The following is a 21,656-nucleotide window of genomic DNA, read 5'->3' on the forward strand; positions in this document are numbered from 1 at the left end:
TTGTATTTCTGAAATTTTTTTTGATTAAAAAAAAAAAAAAAAAAAACACTCACCATGTGAGCTCCTGAAACTTACTTGCTATGTACGAGGATAAAAAGACCCCAGCGAGCATGATGCCCTGAGAGAGACGAAGCAGCAGAAACACCACAGCACTGTTGGATAGACATACGGCCATGCCAAAAACACTGGACAGAGTGACGGACAGGAGAAATCCTCGTCGTCGACCAAGCCTGAGAAACACACAAAAATCACACTGAAATCCGACTTCAGTCAAATGAACACGAAACAAGCACGAGCGCAATATTATTTACCAGTCGCACAATGAGCCGATGAAGATGTATCCCAGAATCCATCCTGTCATGAAGCAGATGTGCTGAAGGGGAATTTTCCAGTAGTCACCGCACACCAGGTTCCACTGCCACAGAAAATAAAAGCATGCCGTAGCTAACATTGTAAAGTGGGAGAGATTCATGTTGCTATTGATGAAAGTGGGAGCTGTGATTCGACAGAATTTGGGCTGTGACAATCTATGTAAAAAAACCCCAAAACAACAGGATGAAAGTAAAATGACATAATGGGAGGATTTAAGGAACATGAATCATCTGCCGACAGCATGCAGCATGATACTAAAGCTCCATCACGAGCTTTTGCAGGCTCCCCGTTCAAGTCACAAATCACTGATCTCAGCGAGTGAACAGGCGGGAATATAGATCATGTCAAATGTAACTGAATCAAGACGACTGCTGACGGGATTATCACATTAGAGAAAAGTGGTCTTCAAAATCGAGCCTGCCAACTGCCAAGACATTCGTTTCCGCTCATCCTTTACCCTCCAAACTGATCTTGCGTAATGCTGCCATTGTTCAACACCCAACGATCCGCACTCTACACGTGGTCACGGTGGGTCTTTGGATACCTTCGCGTGGCTCACAGATCACCTGTCTGACAGTCAATTTTTAACTTGGCAGAGTACCAAAGCAAAACACACAACTTGCTCGCTTGCTCATCAGCCAGCTAGCAGGGAGACTCCATGAGCCGTGGTGGAAAATACTGCTGCGTATCCGATTGAGCTAAGCCAGGGAACGAAAGATATTAGCAAAGTTCAAATACAAAGTATAATTAGGTACTGTACATCTCTCCACGGTGATGAGGTCCAATTTTAGATACTTCACAAGGATAATCCTTTTTCACTTATCCTGTTTAGGGATTCAAAAGTGAAGTATCGAAAACAGTCGTCTGCGTTATTCTGAAGCAGGTTTGTTGATCCATAATTCAGTTTAAAAAGAGATTAACACAAACTAAAACGAAGCGGTTGACAGTGAATTTGTCTTCCCCGTCCTGTAAACAGTTGGCAATCATAGGAGATTATACATCTAAAACATAGTGTAGCGCTACACTCTGCATGGCGGTTTGGCTCATTATCGCTCCTCAAGTGGTTGCAATTTCAAGGGAAACAGCATCAGACAGGTCAAACCGTCAGAACGGAAAAACAATAAGTATCAAAAAGGTTTTGATTCTAATAAACAACTTAAGTCATTCTTGACATTTAATAAGTGAAAATGTAATTACAATTAAAGAAAAAAAAACATGTATAATGTTGGATCCTGCCTTGCATCCATCAGGTCTGAGATGTCTTCTTCAATATTTACAGACTGGGATGGATCTTTATTTGCATGTTACACAAGGAGACGCCATCACACATTAAGCGAGCTTCTTCCAAGACATAAGCAGACCCACACAAACATTGTTTCTCCATTTTTTGCATCTGCAATCGCAATCCACTGTCCTAGGAAATCTTTGTACGAGATTTTGAGTGTGTATCTTTGTGTTTAGATAGATAGATAGATAGATAGATAGATAGATAGATAGATAGATAGATAGATAGATAGATAATCTATTAAATAGCTTTCCACAACACAAAGGCTTGCCAGCGACTGGCGTGTTCCTTAAGGCGTTATTGGGGCTAAATTGCCCAAGTGAAGCTCTTACCTCTGTCACGAAGTTGCTCTGGAGCCCCGAGAGGCGAGCGTATTCCCAGCCCTCCGTGCAGCTCACCTTCTCCCGGGGAACACTTTCAGATAAGTCCGAGGAGTTCGGAGGGTACTTGTAGAGCTCGCAGTGGCTCAGACCGGTGCCGTTGACCCAAGGGACGGTCAGCTTCAGGTAAGCGGACTTGGATAAATTGGTGAGGAGGAAGGCGGAGGGAAGGAGCCGCGGATCCGGTTTGCAGTGGTACGCGTCCGGGATGGCCGTGTAGAAGACGTCGCTGAACAGGTTGAACATGACGGCGAAGCTGGGGAACCAGCTGAACGCCACCACCAGTTTGTTGTAGCGTCCGTATCCGCCACTGTGAGGGTAAACCTTGGCCTCGTAATCCATTTCGAGGGGCTTTGCGGTCCACTCACACACGCCGGTGTGCGCAGTACAGCAGTCTGGATTGGAGTACAAGGCCGCCAGCCTGTGGAAAGTTAAGCACGCCGGAGGAACGAGAGGGCGGGACGACGTCAGAGTCGCTGGCTTGCCTTTGACGCCCCCGTGTGCGGAAAACAACCCCAATCACATTTGTGAGGCATTTCTTCTGTGTATTTATGAAACAACCACGATGACTTTGTTGCTCTTTAGTGCGGGTGCCTAATATGAGGTGGCAAAATGAGTCACACAAAGTAGCATTTGGACAGATACTTGTGGAGCCGGTACGAGACAGTACAAACTACCGATGCAGCTCCTTCACTTAACCCTTTCATACAAATGTTCCACGCTTACAAAATATTTTCCGCATCAGTTTTGACCCTGCCCCAAAATGTCCTATTATATTTGTCTATATCAGCGGTTCTCAAACTATTTTCTGTGAATTTTTGTTTTAGCCAAAGTACCCACTAACCAGAGCATAGCATTTTTGTAGGATAAACTTCAAAGCGAATGCTGCGCCATCATTGTCTGATTTATTACATTTGTATAGTGGCCTCTCGAACTATTTGCAAATAAAAAAAAAAAAATATAACAAAAAAATAAATAATTTAATAAAAAAGACTTGTGCCCATAAATGTTATGACTAAGGGTCCTCTGAGATCATAGTAAATCTGTTCTCAAAATAAATCGTTCACTGAATTTTAAATAAAGTTTTCAAATGATTGACAGGTGATGCTACGAGGCATGTGACAAGTTGGGCTGAACCATTGGTATGGCATGTGTTTTTAGGATATTGAAATTCAATGGCGTACTGCATATAAAACTAATTAACGCACTTATATTTTCCTGAAACATTTACATAATTATTTTCAAAAGATTTTTGCATGGATGCTACTTTTCAAATATATTTTAAACTCTCACGTACCCCATGGAGTGCATTCACACACTCCCAGACGTACACGTACCCCCATTTGATTACGTACTACAGATCGCCATCACTTATGAACTAGTCACTAATCACGTCTGACATTGGAAAATGGATGGTTAATTTTTATCAAGTTATTGGTATTTAATACGCAGTACATGATCATTCTTATGATAAAATATATCGTTTCACTGTTTGAAGACTGCCCCATGACCATTCAAAGCCCAACAGATGCATGTTTCTTCAGGAGCCTTTATGTGTTTTGGGAACTTAAGTTTTGCAGCAGGATCACAATCCGAAACACACCAGCAGGTCAACTTCTGAATGACTTCAGCAAAATTACGGTTTTGAGGCAATGATCAAGACATTCTCACTCCAACTTGGCGTTCATATTCCAGATGAACAACCTTCAAGTCACTCACTGCAAGAGAAATATGAATCTGAAAGTTGGCAGTCCAGTTACAAACGCTAAAGAGCACGTGCTTTCAAGAGGCTACTATCTTTGAAATATAATACTGTAACATGAAATATACTTTGTTTAATCAGTCATCAGTTCTCCATTTGCGAATAATTTTAGAATGGTCCAGATGAGGGCAAACAACCAAATTAGCCAGGGACCTGGCTGTGTGATTTCTTTGAGGCTATTAGATTACCACAAAACTAAAGGTGGCCGTGATGTCAGAACTGCGATTTTAAACGTATGGCATGACTCACACGGACTTTAAAACAAGTCGTTTCTTTCCATAATCAGAACGTTTTTACTTCTATATGGACTTGCATGAGTTTAAAATCCATCTTTAAGATGAAAGATTGGAAAATTTTCCTCACGGCAAACACAAAACAAAGGGCCATAGTTTTAATATTTCAAAATTTTATTAACGAACATAATCTCTGAAGAACAACAGCAGTTCTCGCGCTCTCTGTACATGCAACTGTAGAAAATAATTTTGAATTTTTACTTTTCAGTTTTAGTCTTACACCCACCCATGGTCATTTCAGGTTCTCACATTATTTTTTGTTTTCTATTTTTTTTCTTTTTTCAGGAACTCAAAAACAGCTAAAAGGTGAAAGTACTGGATTTCTATTACAGCACTGACGATAGCATCAACAAGCCCTCAAATCTGCCCACCCCCCGCCCCCTTAGCTGCTCCAACAATATGTACACGAACTACATTGTACAAAAAAAAAAATGTTACATTGTTACATCAGATCCACCTGCGGCGAGCGTACTCTGCTCATTTCCGTTAGAAGCCCACATTCTGCACAACTTTTCAGACTAGTACAAAGAAGAGGGTGCAAAACGTCCTGGGAGGTTTTATTTACACAACTATTTACAGAATGTCTCTTTCACGCATTACAAGGAGGAAAATTTACACAGCGGAGACCAACTTTAACCAAAACATACCACAGGTGCCAGGAAAAAAAAAGATAATAAATAGGTTATTTCTCACCATTTTAAGAGTAGTTCTCCATGCTTTGTGTTAGTCATTGTCCATTCTAAAAAAAAAAAACAAAAAAAAAAAACAAACAGCTACAGTCTGGGTTTGAATAAAAAAAATGACGGAGAGGAAAAAAAAAGGCTTGAAATCGTGATACTATCAAATGAAAAAAATAGCAATTATGTATATCTAAATCCAATAAGAAAACCACAACAAATCTAAATTATGAGTGAATGTGAGGATTGTAGAGGTAATATGTTGCTGACTGAGGTGGTGTCAGGCTAGCATCTGCATCACCACGACCAAGTGCTCGACTGTGCATCTGACCACTGATGTGCGAGCACTCGTTGGATGCGGGAATCACTCGGTATGGCTGATTATTCACACTTGGAAAAATCAACCTATTGCTCTGTGTAACGACATGCGGGTGGGGGTGGGTTCTGGAGAAAACAAAACCCCAAAACGTTTCCAATGATTTGCACAGTGCGCGACTGTGGCAACCATCACCATTTCAAGCCTTTGTCGTTCAAATCAGTGATTGATTGCACGAGTACAAACAAAGGTTGACAGACGAAAGCAAAACACAGAGGATGTCTTGTAAACAATAAGTGAGGGTGTCGGCGGACAAACACAGTAATGGGTTTACATTCTGCTTCATAAGCAATGTGATTGACATGCCACTGGTGTGAGAAACAAAAACACCTCGGAGATACATAACGGTATCAAGAGTTAAAAAGACACACAATAATTCCGCGACCGAAACACAACCTAATTTTGGAAGAAATACACACAAACCAAGAACAAATAAATGGGGGGGGGGGGGGGAGTAAAATATGAACGTTGACGTGTACCAACCCGGAGGGGTGTAACTATACTTCCAGCCACTTGTCTGCACAGCGTAATAGCACTCGATTACACATCCTAAACACAGCAATGACTTTGACTGACAGTATGCAGACGGCCTTTGAACTTGTTCACTGCCAGCCCAGTTAAAAATGGATCTTTGACGACTTTAGTCGTCAATGGCATTAAATGAGCTTTCAATGAGAGTATCAGGAACGGAACAGAATCATATTTTGAACAATAAATGATGGCAAAGACGACACTGATTTCTGCATGATTCCATTTGGGAGTTTTCTGGAAGCAAAAGGTAGCCAAATTGTGTCGATAATTGATCAAACCTGCGACTGGAGACAAAAGGGTATTAGTTCTACGAAAACAAATCTTAATTGTACAGATTTCAGAAAGGGGATTCAATCACCGAATGAGTTTGTCAATATGAAACAGACTCGCGAGCATCCAATTTCAAGACCCCATCCTGTACATAGTCAAAAGTACTTAGTGTTCTACCTCACCGGTTCCATCCAGTGGGTCAGCATTGCAATGTGTAAGGCTAAGCAGTAATGCGGAACATGACTCAGACAGAAAGTGAAAAAGGTCAGCACGGAATGAAACCTCTCAACTCTCCAGACTCACTCTTATTTGAGACATGTGAACAGAATATGATGACCCTGGCGTTTTTTGAACAACAATATTGGATGAGGAGAAAATATTCCAAGCCAATTTTTGAACGTAAAAACAAACAAAAAAAAAAGTAAAACATTGAACATCACCACAATGGTTGAGTCCATGAACGACATCACGAATGCTTTCATTCAAACAATAAATAGCTGTGACTTTGCCCGACAATGAGTACATTAGTTTTCACCGGAAAAGGCATTTTCTTGGTTTGAGATTTCTCCGATATAATTGTGTAGTAAAGCAGTGAGTAATATTCCTCTATTTGTTAAATAAATCCTCGTCTAGTCTGCTACATGTGTGGAAATGTGTTGGTTGGCCTTTTGGGGAGGGGGGGGGGGTGGTCAATCCAGAAGTGGTGTCTGTCAGCTATTTGTAAGTGACGGTGATGTCGTTCCAGGTGATGGGGACAGGTAGGACTATACAACTTTGCCTTTCCAATACTGACAGAATTGAGTACATATTTGGCCCACAGATATGAGGGAGGGAAAGTGCTGCCCAAAAGTGAACTGTACATAAAAAGATACTTTTTTATTTCTTTTGTTTTTCTTTACACTTACTTGAGTGATATTACAGTACATAGGTTATTTACAACTGTGCAGTAATGTGTGGCAAAATAAATTATCTAGAAGGCAGCAAGAATACATTGGTTAACGAATATAAAAACTGTACATCATTTACGGAATACAACTTTTTTTCAGTTTGCTTTTGTTTGTTTTTTGTTTTTTTTTCCATTAAACTAATATTGGCTCTGTAGTGTTTCAAGTCACTTCCTCAGAAACAATGAAATGCCCAAGTAAAGAAATACACAAAAAAACAATATTTCTCCCCGCCTGACAAACGACAATTTCTCGATAGTCTCTTTGAATGTCAACATTCGTTTGTTTGTTTCTTCGTGTTGTCCTTGTGGTGCTTTTGCAGTCCAGGGTGCTCAGATGCCTTTTGTGGAGCAAGTGGGCTGGTTGAGAACCCTCCGGTCTGACCTCAGGGGATCCACCGCGCTCCTTGTTGTCTGTTCTGCATGGCTGAGAGGCAATTTCTTCCTCCCAGACTTGCACGTGAGCACACACACACACACACACACACATACTCACACATGTTTACGCACACCTACACACCCACTTGTATCCGTTTGCCGTCTCAGATTTGACAACGCGTACAGCCCAAATCCACCAGCACCTGCATCGAGATTCCTGGTCTGTCACTTGCAGTCATCTCGTCGTGGATTCTCAGCAGATCCACAAGATGCACCAAGGTTTTGTTGACATCCTCTGGGGAAGCACCGACTTGTGCTCCTGGCCCCAACAGGGGAGGATCCTTTTCAGCTCCTCTTATGGTACACAGGCACCACGCTGTTGTTGGGAGAGCTCCTCTTTTGACACGTCTCCCCAGTGATAGGTCTTGTGAAGCAAAGCCCCCAAAAAATTTAATGCAGAAAATATATCTCTGTCCCACCCCCGGGTCTCGCCAGCGCCAAGCACAAGGGAGTTGTGGGCCAGTGCCGCAAAGCAAAAACGGTTTCTGCTATTCATGCTCTGATCACAAAAGGAGTAAAAACTTTTGAGAATGAAAGTGCAAGTTGAGTATTTTCTTTCCCCCAGTAAAAACAAGTTTCCTTCTTCAAGGAAGGGAACCAATAGCATGTTTTTTTTTTGTTTTAAATCTGCACTCTTCCACTGTTCTTTTGCCGTTTTCCTGTCTGAAGGCCCTTCTCAAATTTGCTAGCCCTTTCCATTTGTTCTGTTCAACAAATTCTCTCTGAGAAGAAGGGATTCGGATAAAGTTCACTCTTTATCGCTGCGCCAAGAGGTGTCACGCCGGCAGAAGTACAAAGTCGTCGTTGACATCAACCATTGGAACGTAGAAGGACGGCACTTCGTTGACACACAGGGACTTATGTCCGGCAGGATCCAATTCCTGGACCTTCAACTGCCATTCCATCCTTTGTACTGCGTTGAGGGCTGCCGCCTCGTGCTGTTGCCGCATCAACAGACATGTCTGTAACAGAGACAAAGAGTGCATGAACGACACTGCTTGTAACGGAGAATAAAAAAATGATGTTTGGCAAATTGACAGTGTTGTACTATAGCTTAAGAAGTAATAATTAAATGGAATGTAAAGACTGAAATACTTTTTGCATCATGATTTCAAGCTTCATTTCAATGGACATTGTGCTGCTCCCTTTGAGTGTGCATGCCTTCTGAGAATGTGCCTTGACCACCAGGGGGCAGCATGTGGACTTTTGTGAAATGAAGTTCGATGGTTTGGTTCATAAACAAAATGTTAATTCTTTGTCTTATGTTTAGTTTTACATTTAACTCCCAACTTGTGAGTTTCGCTGCTCTTACCTCGAAAGATGCCTAAGCTAAGTTAAGGTAGGAGCCGTGTAACATCCTATCACGAGATGTTTACCTTCATACGGTCGTATTTATCATCCACATCCTGAATCCAGGAGATGAACTGTCGTGCGTTGAAGCGATCTCTCACTGATTTATTCTCATCACCCTGAGCAAACATGCCAAGTTATGAACAAGGAGAAGTAAAACAAAATCATCTTATCATTTGCAAGGTACACGTACGTACGAATACAATTCCTACCTGGCTCTCTGATGGCATATTGTATACTTCGGAGTCCAAAAGCATCGTGCAGGCACTAAACGGCACCGCCTGATTGGCTATGGTCCTTGCAGCTCTGCAGTGGACTCGCAACACTTCTTGCTCGCACGAGACGATGAGTTTCTCCTGGTAACATAAAACAAGATTGAGAAAACAATCAAGGAAGCTGAATTCAGTTGCATTTTTTCAAAGTTCAGTCTTGAAAAAGTATTGCCGGGAACACTTGGATGCGGAGACCGTTTCCCTTACCCGTTCTATGCTGTGCTGCAACCGGAGCTTTCCTCTTACTGCCTCCTGTTGTCTGAAGAGCTCCTTCAAAGGCTCTGACAATGATGGCGGCGGGGCAATCTGTTCAATGACAGATTCACAGCAAGACACACCCATTGAAACTTTCTGACAATGTTGCCAAATGAGACCGAAACGATCGCATGCTGCCATTCTGAAGACAAATCGACCGAAACTTACCACTGGGATATGAAGCTTGCTGAGAGGCTTCCCATCCAACAGATATGAGCCAGTGTAGGTTACATACTCAGCGTAGCACTGCGGGGCCTGCGGGGTGATGTAGCACAGTATTTTCCTCTTTTCCTCAATCTTCTTCCTGATCTGCAGATACTCAAAATACGGGTTGGAGCGATCACTGTGGTAAGGCTCGATGTCATCCAACTTTATGGCGTTGACGACGACAGCCAGCGTCTGCTGAATCATTTCCCGCGTCTGTTGCATGGCCGTGTTCACGAGCTGTACTTGCACCTGCTGCCCAGTCGAACGGGGAAACTTCCTTTTCCGCGGGTGCTGGGTTTGAGAATCGTCTTCCTCTACAGGTAGTGGACGGCCTTTGCTTGTTTTGCTCAGAACCACTGTAGGCGAGGTGGTCAAAGAAGTTGGTACAGAGAGAGTCAGAGTGGAATTGGATGCAGTCGATGAAATGCCAAGCAATGAGTCTTTGTCTTTCTTCACAGATGAAAAGGCCAAGACTGAATTGGGAGTTGGTGTTCTCGTAGGGATCGCGTTAATGGTCACTACTGGACTAATGGTCACAGACAGGGAAGTTGTTGAAGTTAGGCTTGGAGAAGAAACTGCAGCAGAAAGATGATTCTTTGCCCGGTTGCGTGTTATCCTCTGAGGGATTTCTTCCACCTTTTTGGGAATATCCGTGGACACTGTGCTCTGGGGTACCTGCACTGGCTTTTGTGTTGTTTCTTGAGTGTCTGAATGTTCCATTGAACTGGGAGGGGTAACAGCCACTGGGAGATGGGGAACAGGATCGGGTGATGAAGGTTCGGTGAGGGGCTCGGAGACGTCCTCCTGTCTCACCTCTGACTTGTCAACGGACACGGTGTCGTCTTGTGGCAACTGCAAAGACTCGGGCAGGGGTTGAATCTGGATGTGATGTAGTTGGCTGGTCTCGGATTTCACTGATGAACACAACATATGAGCATCGGACTCATCCGGCGCTCCATATGGCATTTTATTTTCCAACATGATGCTCTGTTGCGTGAAAGCCAGAGGGCTATTGACCGGAACACTCTGAGGATCGGGGTCCAACTCCTGCTGAAAGGTGTTATGCGATGACGGTACAACTAAATCTTGCCCAGTGGGTTCCCCCAACCTTTGGTCTTGAGCAGAGCATGGAGTCTCCACGTGACCTGAATGGTCTACCTGCATCAAGTCCGTGTCACCAACATCCATCATTGTATGTCTGATGTGAGACTTGTTCAGGTCAACAAAATCAGAGTCTCGATGCTCAGCTTCTTCTGACTTTTCCGGGAGCGGGAGGTCAGGCAAGGAGAATGGTCCAAGGTCATCCAGCTCATCTGCATCAGTAGAGAACGGATCTGCCCAAGGAACAACTGGCTCAGGAGCAACAGCTGAAGTGAGATGACCGTCAGTGGTAGGACAGAAGGTATGCGTGCTCTGCCTGCTGCCCGGCTCCTCACATGCGGTCTCCGTGTCCATCTGGTGAGTAACCTCGATATTTGATCTGTTGCAGTCCTGGAAAAAAGACTCGAGTCTTGTGGAGGATGAGGAAGTATTTAAATAACTGGGCTCCTCATCCAGAGCCGTATCAGGTCTCTCGAGAGAAGGAATATCAGCCACAGCCTCCTTCTGCTCATCAAAATCCTCAGGGTCTTCTTCCTTGTGCCACCTATTCCAGGTGGCATATGGAGGAGTTACAGATGGGTGTCCGGACAAGTGCTGCAGATCACCCTCTGAATGAGAATAAGGACTGGTTATTTTGGAGACGGCAGCTTCGATCTCCCCATATGTCCGATGGGGAGATTTGAGGTCAACTTCGTGGTTCCAACTCATGCTGTGATCATAACAGTTTTCTCCATGGTTGGGTTCGGGATGCGGCGGAGTGAAATGCTCAACCTCTGGATCTTGTCGATCTGGCGACTCAACGTGCCAGCTCTTTCTCAAAGGGTCCTCAACTTGAGCGGGGAAGGAGGAGGGTTCCTGCGTTTGCCGCGTCTCGTGCACCGCACAATGATCGTCAACTCTCCTTTCATCTAAGTCGAGGTCTTCGCCTTCATCTTCCTCTTCTTCCTCTTCTTCATCCCTTTCTTCTATGACAGAGGGGAGATCTGAGAGGACCAGGTTAGGCTCACTGTGGTGAGGTTCCGAGATGTCATCAATGTCAAGTGGGGGCAGTGCTGCAGGAGCTGGCGTCGGTGGTGCAGCAATGTCAAAGCAGGGCTCCAGCGGATCTGGCCTGTGAACAGGTGTAGACGGCTTCGGCAAGTAACTGCTGTAAACACCATCAGAAAGATGCTCATTGGTCTCCGTGCAAGGGAGCGTCGGTGTTGCCAGATCTGGCGCGGGATGACTCGGCTCCTGCCGAGGAGACAACAACCTAATGGGAGAGAAGTAGGGCGAGGGCAAGCTCTCTAGTCTATCCGCAGAGGCCGATTTCTCTTCTACAATTTGTGAACCAGTAGTCGGATCAAATTCAGCCGACGGATCGCTATGCTGTCGAAGGAACTTGTCAGCCTCAATTTTGAACTCTTCTTCCAGAGGCCTGCGCACATCAGAGGAGGCAGAACGGCTGATGAGTGGCAGCTGGAGGTTCTTTGCTGGGGTGGGGCATGTGCCTTCCTGAAAACCTTGGGAGTACCTGCTGGTGGGCAAAAGAAAGACAGAACATTAGAAAAGAGTCAATGGTACAAACAGATTAAAAAAAAAAAGACAAAATCAAATGAGAAAATACCTTTCAAAGAAGGACGGTGAACACGCATTCATAGACATCGTCATGGCTGAGGAGTTCTGGCAATCCAGCCCATCAAGCATAATATCCGGGTAATCTTCTGCACTGCAAGACGGAGTCCGCGGAGTCTGCATGACTTCCTCGTAACTGGGGCAAGAGATGACGGATGTTGGTGTGGGCACTCCGGTCGGCCTGTTGTGTTCCGACCTGGGAGAAGCCGGGAGGTTCTCTTTCATTTGATGGCCGGGCAGCCAGTCTTTTGAGTTGTGGCTGTCTGCAGGCGGTTGGAACTTCCGACTCGGGGACATCATTTGAGCTGGTAGGCCAACGTCCTTCAGCTTCTTCTCCTTGAGACCAGACTCCAAGCTGCATGACTTCTTCGAGGAGAGCTCACCACGGTTCTTCCTCACTTCTTCAGTGGACTTGGCTTTGTCCTTAAGTTTCGGGTCTCCCGACTTGGGTCTCAGCTTCTCCATTTGTTTCATCCTCTCTTTATGCCTTTTGTGGCGCTCTTCGATTTCTTGATCTTTCAGACTCAACATCTGACCAAAGCTCGTCATTTGATAATCACCATCGACCAGGAGTTTTTCACGCGGCCGGTTATCTTTCCGTCCAGTGTCTTTGGACAGATTGAGCTTTTCATTTTCATCTTTAGTTTTTGACTTGGCGTGATCTAATCTGTTGTCTTTGTCTAATAGATCCCGATTTCTGTCTTTTTTCAGATCAAATTTAGGGCTGTCTTCTTTTGATCTGTCTTTCAAAATTGTGACCTGAGGGCTCTCTTTTAATCCCGACTTGACATCTTCTTTGGAATGCTTCAACGAACCAAATCCATCAATGTGCTTGTTCCGGTCCTCCTTTATTTTGTCTTTATGTTTTTCCTTTTTCTTTTTGTCCTTCATTCTGTCACCGATGACAGCAGTCGCTTTATCTTTTTTGGACATCTCTTTTTCAAATTCTAACGTCTTATCAAAATCGTCTTCGCCATCTCCTTTCCCGCTGTACGGGAAAGTGTAAGGATCTGCCTCGAGAGGCATGGGCTCTTTCTCGAAAGGCAAGCTTTCCCTGCGACTGTACATGTCTCTGATTTCTTCCGTTTTGTCGCGTTTGTCCTTCCTGACCTTTTCTTTATCTTTGTCGTGGCTTTTCTTGGACGAGGAGGAGGAGGAATGTCGATGTCTTTCTTTCTCTCTGAACTTGTCCTGGGGTGTGGAGATAGAAAGGGAGTCCCTCCTGTCATCAGCCATATCGGCAAGGCCGATGGAATCATAGTAACTCGCGAGGATCGGTTCGTGGCCTCTGTCCGTGAAACTGTCTGACGAAATATCGCTGTTCTTGTCATTGGAGTCATCCTTGTAGTCATTCATAGCTTCTTCTTCCAATTTTTCTAGGAGGGACTTTTCATTTTCACCGCTGCCCTTTGATGGCTTCCTCTCCTTGGGATTGTCCGTCTTGTCTTTGTACTTGTTTTTTGTTTTATCCTCACTGTTTTCCCTTTTGTCCAAGAGCTTCTGCTTATTTTTCTTCTCTTGGTTCGAGTCCACCGACATTCGGTCTTTTCTTTCCTTATGTTTGACATCGGCAGATTCTTTCTTGTCTTTGTTGTGTTTCTCGAGGGAGCCCTTCCGCTCCTTGCCTGTGTCAAAGGTGGCCTTTTCTTTCTTCTTCTCCTTATGGTCTTTCTCTTTCACCTTCTCGGCACTGTGTTTCGTCTCTGATGACATTTTCCTGACTTTGTCTGATGGAAAGTGATCCAGATCATCTTGATCAGGTGTTGAATCTTTTCTGATCGAGTCAGAAACGTGAGCGCCATTGTAGCTGTCCTCCTCATCGTCACTTTCGTCCGTGAAAATGTCTGCTATTTTGTACCATGTCTTCTCTCTGATTTTCTCTGGCTTTCTTTCCTCTTTTTTCACGTCAAAGAAATCCTTTTCTCTGTCGGTATGTTTGTCTTGGGAGGCCTTTTCCTTCTTGTCCTTGCTCTGATCCGATGACATCTTTCGATCTTTGTCCTTGCCGTGAGACTCTTTGTGTTTGTCTTTCAGGCCCTCCTTCTTGTCTTTGGCCGTGCGATCAATTTCCTTTTCCTTGGCCGTTTTTTCAGTGGAGAATTTGTCACTCTTGTCCTTCTCCTGGTCTGCACCTCGGTCTTTTATTTTCTCTTTGTGCTTCTCTGCTTTTGTTTTCTCTCGCTTTTCCATTCCCTCAAACTTCTTTTCTTTCTCCTTACCAGAATGGTTTCTCTCGCGGATGTCGCATGACTTGCTGACAGTGTCCATTTCTTTGAAGAACGAGTCATTGCCGTAGTCTTCCCGAATTGACTCTTGCTTGATTTTTGTGTCTTTTCTCTCCTTCATGAAGTCATACGAATCTTTGCGTTCTCGGCTATTGTCCAGGGAATCTCTGTCTTTTTTGTCTTTACCCGTTTCTGTGGATTCTTTCCGCTTCTTGTCTTTTTCAGCAGAGTGACCGGAGTTCGTTTTTTGTTTCTCCGACCAATCTTTTTTCTTTTCGTTTGTCTTTTCCGAACAGTCTTTGTCTTTCTTTTTTGACGTAGCCTCCTTCTCCGGTCTTTTCTCGCTATGATCTGATTTCTTGTCTTTCACTTTTTCTTTTCTCCTCGTCTCTTCCTTGACGGTCTCAACAATGAGTTTAACCGAATTATTGGCTTTGTACTCTTTGTACTCTTTGACAGGGACATCCCAGCTGTCATCTCCATAGAGGGAAGAGTCCGAGGACATCTCTGAACCCCATCGGTCATGATGGTCATCTGAGGCACTGAGCTTTGTGTCATCCAGGTTGAGGAAACGGTTGTTGACATCATAGCTTTCATACTCTGACTCGTCCTTGAGAACTTTGTCCTTTTTACATTTCTCCTCCTTGGTGCTTTTCTCTTTGTCAACCTTGAGATGCTTTTCCTCTTTTTGTTCATTTTTCCTATCTGGCCTGGATTTCTCCTTTGACTTTTTCTTCTTCTCCTCTTTATGGTTTTTCTGTTTCTCCTCCTTGGCTTTTTCCTTGACATTTCTCTCCTTGTCAGATTTAACGGGCTTCTCTCGCTCTTCCTTATTTGCTTTGTCCTTGGCCGAGTCCTTAGATTTCTTATTTTTCTCCTTTTCCGCCGTTCTATGCAAGTCCTTGCCCGATGACCAGTCCTTTTCTTCAGACTTGCTTTTGGAGAGCCTTTCTTCCTTTTTGGAATGGTCTTTCTCATGTTTCGATAACTTGATCTTGCTTTCGGCTGGTGATTCTGACTCCACGGTGACAGACTTTTGCCTTGAATCATCAAAATCAAACGAATAGCTTTTGACAAATTTTTCATTCATGTCTTGATTGAGCACGAGGCTGGGGGCTTTCTCCTTTTCTTTGCTTTTGTGCTTGTGCTTCACCTTATGCTTCTTGAGCACTTTACCGTCTCCATCGGTTTTGGAGGCTGTACTATCAGCGGTGGCATTTTTGTAGATGTCAGAGTTTTTCTTGTCCATTGTGTTATTGTGGACATTGTTTTTCTTTTTGTTGTCTGGTCCTTTCCGCTTCACTTGTTTTATCGATTCAATACTGGACTCGGAAGAGGAGTAGTCTGACTCACTGGACAGCCTGGTTCTCACCGAGTCAGACAGAGAACTTACATCCGACCATGTTGGAGATGACACCGTCTTCCAGCCATCAGTCCTCCACTGCTTTGGGTGTTGCTCCGCTAGTGACGGCGCTTGTTTCTGAGAGTTCAAGTTGACATGCGAGGAGGAGGACGTATTGAAGCCAGAGGATTCTTTCACGATCATTGAAGAATCCTTTATGCTGTTGGAACCTTTATCGTCTTCGCTCTCCAGATCGCCGCAATCAGAATCTGACGTACAGAATTTGTCATTGACTTTACCGAACCGGACTTCTTTGCCAACGCTGTTTTTACTCTCCTTCTTCCTCTTCTTTTTGACTTTATTCTTGTCTTTCAGTTGTTTGGAACTCAGATTTCCAGAGTCTCTTGTCTTGGCATTTGTTTGAAGGGCCTGTTGTCGCGGCGTCGGCGCCGGTGTGAAACAGAGCGTCCTGTCATCCTCATCTGAACTGTTACTGTCCGAGATGATCCGTCGGACGGCTTTCTTTGGTGTCAGCGAGTTGCTTTTGGAATAGGTTTTCACCTCCATCTTGGGTATGGAGATGAAACTGTTGGCCTTGCTAACTGTGTCCTTACGGAAGTCTTTTTTCAAGAGGTGCTTATCATCCACAGGGGGGACTCGCTCCTCCTCGTCATCTTCGTCAAATTCATACTCGTCTTTGACGGGTGTGACAGCAGATTTAGGAGGGTCCAATGCTTTCCCTTTTAACTTCAAGCCCTTCTCAAACTCAGAGTCTGTGTTATTGCCGTCGACAGAGCTGGAAGGGGCGCACGAGGGAGCATCCTCCTCCTCTGAAGATTCTGCGTGGAGGAAAAAAAAATAACAATGGCAAAGTTAAAAAAAATAAGAATTAGATCAGATAGGAATCACAAAGCACTTCATCAGCGTTCATATTAAACTACACACCTGAGGAACTTTCTTCACTTGAGGTGTATGTGCCTTTCCCCAGCAATAAATTCAGCATAGTTGGAGAGTTGGCAACATTCAAAGGCGTTTCACCTCTTCGGTTACTTTGTCGTGGGTCCCCCCCATACCGTAAAAGAAGCTTAACCACCTGAAATAAATGACAGAATTAGGTGAAGGTTTGAAAGAAAAAAATGCAATAACTTTTTTTTTCCTGATGATTTATGGTGTGAAACTAATTCATCACGTTTCATGTGATAATACAAGTTTGGTGCTGAAGACATCCAAAACAACATATCTTATTTGTGATGCAACATTGAACTTTACCCAAATATTAAACTGAGTTGTATTAAAAAAAGAAGAAAAAAAAAAACAAAACAAAGTAACCTTAAAATGTCCATTATTGGATGCATCGTGAAGAGGGGTGTCGTCATCCAAACCCTTGGTGTTGACCTCTGCTCCGGCTGCCAGCAGCTGCTTGGCCACATCGTAATATCCCCTGTTGCAAGCCTCATGCAATGCAGTCCAGCCTAAGTACAATGAGAACAAATATTTGTACCGGCGCCAAAAGTCACTTGCTTTACAGCGGTAGGTTGCAATAGCATAAAAGCCAAAAAAAAAAAAGGCTATTAAAATCAGTCTCTCACCTGCAAAGTCTTTTACATTCACATCTGCTCCCTCGCTGATGAGTTCCTTAATGCGGCGTACCTCACCACGAATTGCTGCCCTGTGCAGCCGAGTCTCTCCTCGCTCATTTCTTTTATTTACTTTATCTTTGGTTTTAGATGCAGAGTTTGGCGTTCCCTTCTGACCTAGACTGGACTGTGACTGGTGCTTTGGTGTTGTGTCTGTTGATAGAAAAAAAAAAGACCAAATTATTACATTCGATACATTAAACAAATTATGGAGACTTTTCTTTTTTCCAACAAGTGCAGCACTGTTGTTCGCCTTTTGGCCACAGCGTGGCATCATCACACTAAGAATTGGCAGAGGAATTTGATGCATTTGCGCTAACCAGTATTTCCCAACATTTGCAAGACCAGGCTTTTGATTCCTGAGTTTGCTCCGCTATTTCAGCCAAATGATATTTGAAACGGTCACGTGCATGCCTCGGGTCATGCATCAAATGGATTTCCAGGAATATATATTTCCTTTTCAAACGGTATTTGAAGGAAGAGCGTTTGATTTACAAACAAATATGCTACTAAGTATAGAAATCAGACATTGTTGATTCTGTTTATGTAACTAATGCATGGATAAGGGAGGAATAAAGAACTCTCTTTGGCCTACCTACAATTCTCTGTAACATGTACAATGTCATTGCTATTCTGTAAAACGACATTTGCCAATACCTCCTTCATCCTCTTCCCTAGTGTGCAACATAAGACGTGGTCTCCATGATAAGCACGCACCTGGACTGTTTACGGACTCCTCAGCAGTCATTTGCATGAGCAGGGCCACCTGCTGCCGCTCGGAGAGGGGGTACCCTGCCCGGATGCCCGGCATCCCCATTCCAAACGGCAAGCCTGCCTTCCGGGTGTTTGTGGGCTCCTTTTTAATGCGCTTCCGCTCTGGACCTGGTTTCTCTGTGGTGGGGAAAAAAAAAAAGTACATTTCATTTTAGTGGCTAATAAGCACCCACAGGAACAGGCAGAAGTGAGTAGGGATGAAACGGTTTACTGATAAAACTCTGCCAAAATTTGAGACAGCATTATTGTTGCAAATTAGTCATTCTGTCTTTCTGAGTGTAGTCGTTAAGGCGCTGCAAAAGACATAAAAGAACAAGAGGAGGATGTGACTCCGAAAACAAATATGTCAGACAGATACGTAAATTCGGGTGATACCAAACATGAAGGCTGCCCAGGTGATAGCGATATACTGAAGGCTGAAGTGTGTGTGTGTGTGTGTGTGTGTGTGTGTGTGTGTGTGTGTGTGTGTGTGTGTGTGTGTGTGTGTGTTTCATTAATGAGACTACAGATGGAAAAGTAAAAAGTGACTGAAAAGCTGTTGGTCTGAGGTGGGCAGCTGGTGGTGGTAGGGGTACAAATGTCATGTGAATTCTTTATAAAACTAACTTCATGAACTTGCTATAACTTTCTTGGTAATCAAGTAAATGTGGTGGGGTCATGCATTGAGGAAAAAAAAAAAAAAAAACCCAAACATTTTGGTTGTCATTGACCGTAATTTTCGGATCATAAGGTGCATTTAAAATGTTTTGATTTCCTCAAAAATCAACCGTGCACCTCAATGCCGCTTACTTGACATCAGGAGCACTGAAGCCACCGACGGCCATCTTACTTTGCCAGCTCCAAATCCCGTCTAAATGATTTCTCAGCAGTGTTTTGGTATTATTTTCCATCTGTATGGCAAAATACTACCGTGTGTGTCATACGGTTGTGCCAATAGGTCTGGCTCTTTCTCTGGCTCTCTCTCTGGCTCTCTCTCTCTCTAAAATTCTAATGAAATAATCCCACATTATCTTTTTGTTTTGAAGTGACAAAGAGTGGTTGCAGAAAGGTGTTCATATCCCATCTGCCCCTTTAAAAGGACGGACGGCCTCAACAGGGCATCAGGCGGCATGTTTATGTTTCCGAGCCAATCAGTAGAAGTCAGGAAGAGGGTGTGACTTGGCAGAACCACAGTTATTACGAAATATAGATGGTGCACACTCGATTCGACACAGCCTTGCCAAGGTCACCACATGCCTGCCGGCCTTCCTGCCTGCCATTCTGAATGGAGACCCTGCTACGGGACAAAAGCAGCTGCTCGACAAAGGCACACCCAGCAATTATTTTCGGCAGCAACATACCATCCCATGACCCTTGGATAGGACTCCAGCTACTCATGACCGTGACATCTGATCTTTGAGCATACAAAACATAACAAACAGAATTGAGATCCAGATAGAGAGCCAGAAACATTTTCAAAATCAAACAGGCATCTGCTAAGGCACCAGTGGACTTGTCTGAGCCTGATTTTCCTCTGACTTTTCTTGTTACAACACAATACTGCCCGTGGCCAAGAACACTGAAGGGGGTAGGCTACTGTCAGCAATCACATCTCAAAAAGGCAACTTTTGCTTTTACTTTTATGAAACGGGACATACTTTTGTCACTAGTTAAAATCTGCCGAACCTTTCGGGACATCTGTGAACGCTTTCAGCTCACGCGCTCCCACCCCTCTTTGATAAACCCTCAAATGCTCTCCAAAGCAGTCGCCATTTAGACACATTCCTTCTGCCAAGACTTGAACAGGGGGAACCACAGAAGCAGTCAAAACATGTTTTGGGAGCAGCAGGACAGAGAAAGTGCTACGCTAGCGCTTTCGGAGTGTGTTTACAAGACTGCTAGCCCGAAAGCCGCTGAAATTACTTGAATGCACAAAAACAGAGGCAATCATATCTTAAACGCTTTGAGGCACCGGGATGAAAGCTGCAACTACCAGTTTGTAAATCTGACGACTTGAATCGCTGTTCTACAAATCCAAGCGCAGCTGGGATAGAATAGCACACCGGATTCTCATTTAACGAGAATTACATAATCAGTCTTTTTATACAGTAACCCGACGCCATTTAAAGAGCTTGTCGTTTTCCAAACGCCGATGAATAATCCCGTTTATTCTTCTCATATCCCTAGACATCGAAGGAAGCCAATTAAGACATCGTGGTGAATGAAGTGTTAAACTGAATGCTATTCAAATAAGTTTCCTGCGGACAAGTTCAACATGCTGCAAATAACTTTAAAGGGACAACTTTTGGAAAATGGACTTTTTAATGGCTTCTTCTCAACAAATAGTTGGGTCTCTGGGCTGCCTGCCCATCCACTATCAACAAAACAACCGCTGAAATATTTTGGTTTCTGATGAGACGATTTTTTAAAAATGTGTCTGAGCGAACCATTCTGCACCTCGTAGTTGACATAACCACCTCCACACTGTTCCTCTGCCAAACAAGCAATCCATTCCATCGAATTTGCACACAGAAACGCCGTCGCAACATACAGACAGGTAACATAGCAATACTCAAAGGCATACTGTGTATACTTCCTAATAAAGTTAGTCATAAGTCAGATTGTAATAATGCAAACAAATCTGTGGCTCTCACGCAAACAAAAGGTAAAACTTTACAATTCAAGAGCTTAACTTATCTTGACACTAGATAAAATAGTCAGTAAATGAAATATACACATCTATGAACTAACCAAAACGACGACGTTTCCCATCCCTTCCCCCACCCACCACATTGTGCTGATTTTGTGAGATGAAAATTGCCACCTACTACATTGCGATGCCGAATTGAATTGCGTAATTTGTTCAGCCCGAGGGATGACACAGGTGAGCTTCCAAAACGGGAGACAAAACTCAAGTGTAGGCCAGCACAAACACTGGCTCAGCTCGCACTTTCTGTCACGAAGAACCGCCTTAACCAGCTTGACCACATCTGTCTGACCGCGCCACTTCACGGTTTGACAATGATTTGCTTGGGGAACTCAAACTGTGAAAACAGGAAGTCGAGGCAGAAGAGACAGGAAATGGCTAACAGGATGTTTTGTTTTTCAATGCTTTGCACTGAATAAGAGACTCATGCTGCACACAAGTATACATTTAGCCACGCGGCGTGTAACACTACAGTTTTATCACAGCAAGCGCCTGGGAAGAGAAACAAAGGAAAAATGTTTGGAAGTGACAGGCACCTGAGTGGAACAATGTGTGGACAACACATCAGCGTAAATCACATTGTCAAAAAAAAAAAAAAACACTCACAGTCTAAGCAAGACAGTTCAGCAGCATTGGAAGGGGCTGATGACCTGAGAAACAGGATGCAAACACCCTAATGGAGGAGGTACCGGAAGGTTCACAGTCGCAACAGCAATGGCAGAACGCAATGATGGCGAGCAGCTCAGAAATATTTGCCCTGCCAATTTCATCAAAGATGTCACCTTGTGATCCTTATTATTATGCGGCAAGATAATGACCCAAAGCGCAATTAATATATTTGGACTCCCTATCCCCAGGAAGTGGGG

The 21,656-nt window shown here is 43.9% G+C and overlaps 2 protein-coding genes across 3 annotated transcripts in view; both read right to left on the minus strand.

The window, feature by feature from the left end:
* Positions 1-2,550, minus strand: part of slc22a31 (solute carrier family 22 member 31) — a gene marked incomplete at its 5' end in the record, with an annotated part of 8,113 nt that extends 5,563 nt beyond the window's left edge. Inside the window, 3 exons of the mRNA XM_019876421.1 lie at positions 76-230; positions 312-415; positions 1,990-2,550. Coding sequence (XP_019731980.1) covers positions 76-230; positions 312-415; positions 1,990-2,550 — 820 coding nt within the window. The remainder of the gene's footprint in view (positions 1-75; positions 231-311; positions 416-1,989) is intronic.
* Positions 2,551-4,368: 1,818 nt separating this feature from the next.
* Positions 4,369-21,656, minus strand: part of ankrd11 (ankyrin repeat domain 11) — a 77,334-nt gene continuing 60,046 nt past the window's right edge. Inside the window, exons 5-14 of one of the 2 annotated variants that reach the window (XM_019876337.1) lie at positions 18,048-18,221; positions 17,283-17,483; positions 17,023-17,165; positions 16,639-16,786; positions 12,119-16,532; positions 9,373-12,025; positions 9,157-9,255; positions 8,890-9,033; positions 8,704-8,796; positions 4,369-8,289 (exon numbers count right to left, since the gene is read on the minus strand). In XM_019876337.1, coding sequence (XP_019731896.1) covers positions 8,104-8,289; positions 8,704-8,796; positions 8,890-9,033; positions 9,157-9,255; positions 9,373-12,025; positions 12,119-16,532; positions 16,639-16,786; positions 17,023-17,165; positions 17,283-17,483; positions 18,048-18,221 — 8,255 coding nt within the window. In that variant the 3' untranslated portion in view covers positions 4,369-8,103. Of the gene's footprint in view, positions 8,290-8,703; positions 8,797-8,889; positions 9,034-9,156; positions 9,256-9,372; positions 12,029-12,118; positions 16,533-16,638; positions 16,787-17,022; positions 17,166-17,282; positions 17,484-18,047; positions 18,222-21,656 lie in introns of both variants that reach the window. The other variant, XM_019876336.1, reaches the window with a different exon arrangement.

This window comes from Hippocampus comes, unplaced genomic scaffold (assembly GCF_001891065.2).
Source record: "Hippocampus comes isolate QL1 unplaced genomic scaffold, H_comes_QL1_v1.1 scaffold150, whole genome shotgun sequence".
Classification (NCBI taxonomy): Eukaryota; Metazoa; Chordata; class Actinopteri; order Syngnathiformes; family Syngnathidae; genus Hippocampus; species Hippocampus comes.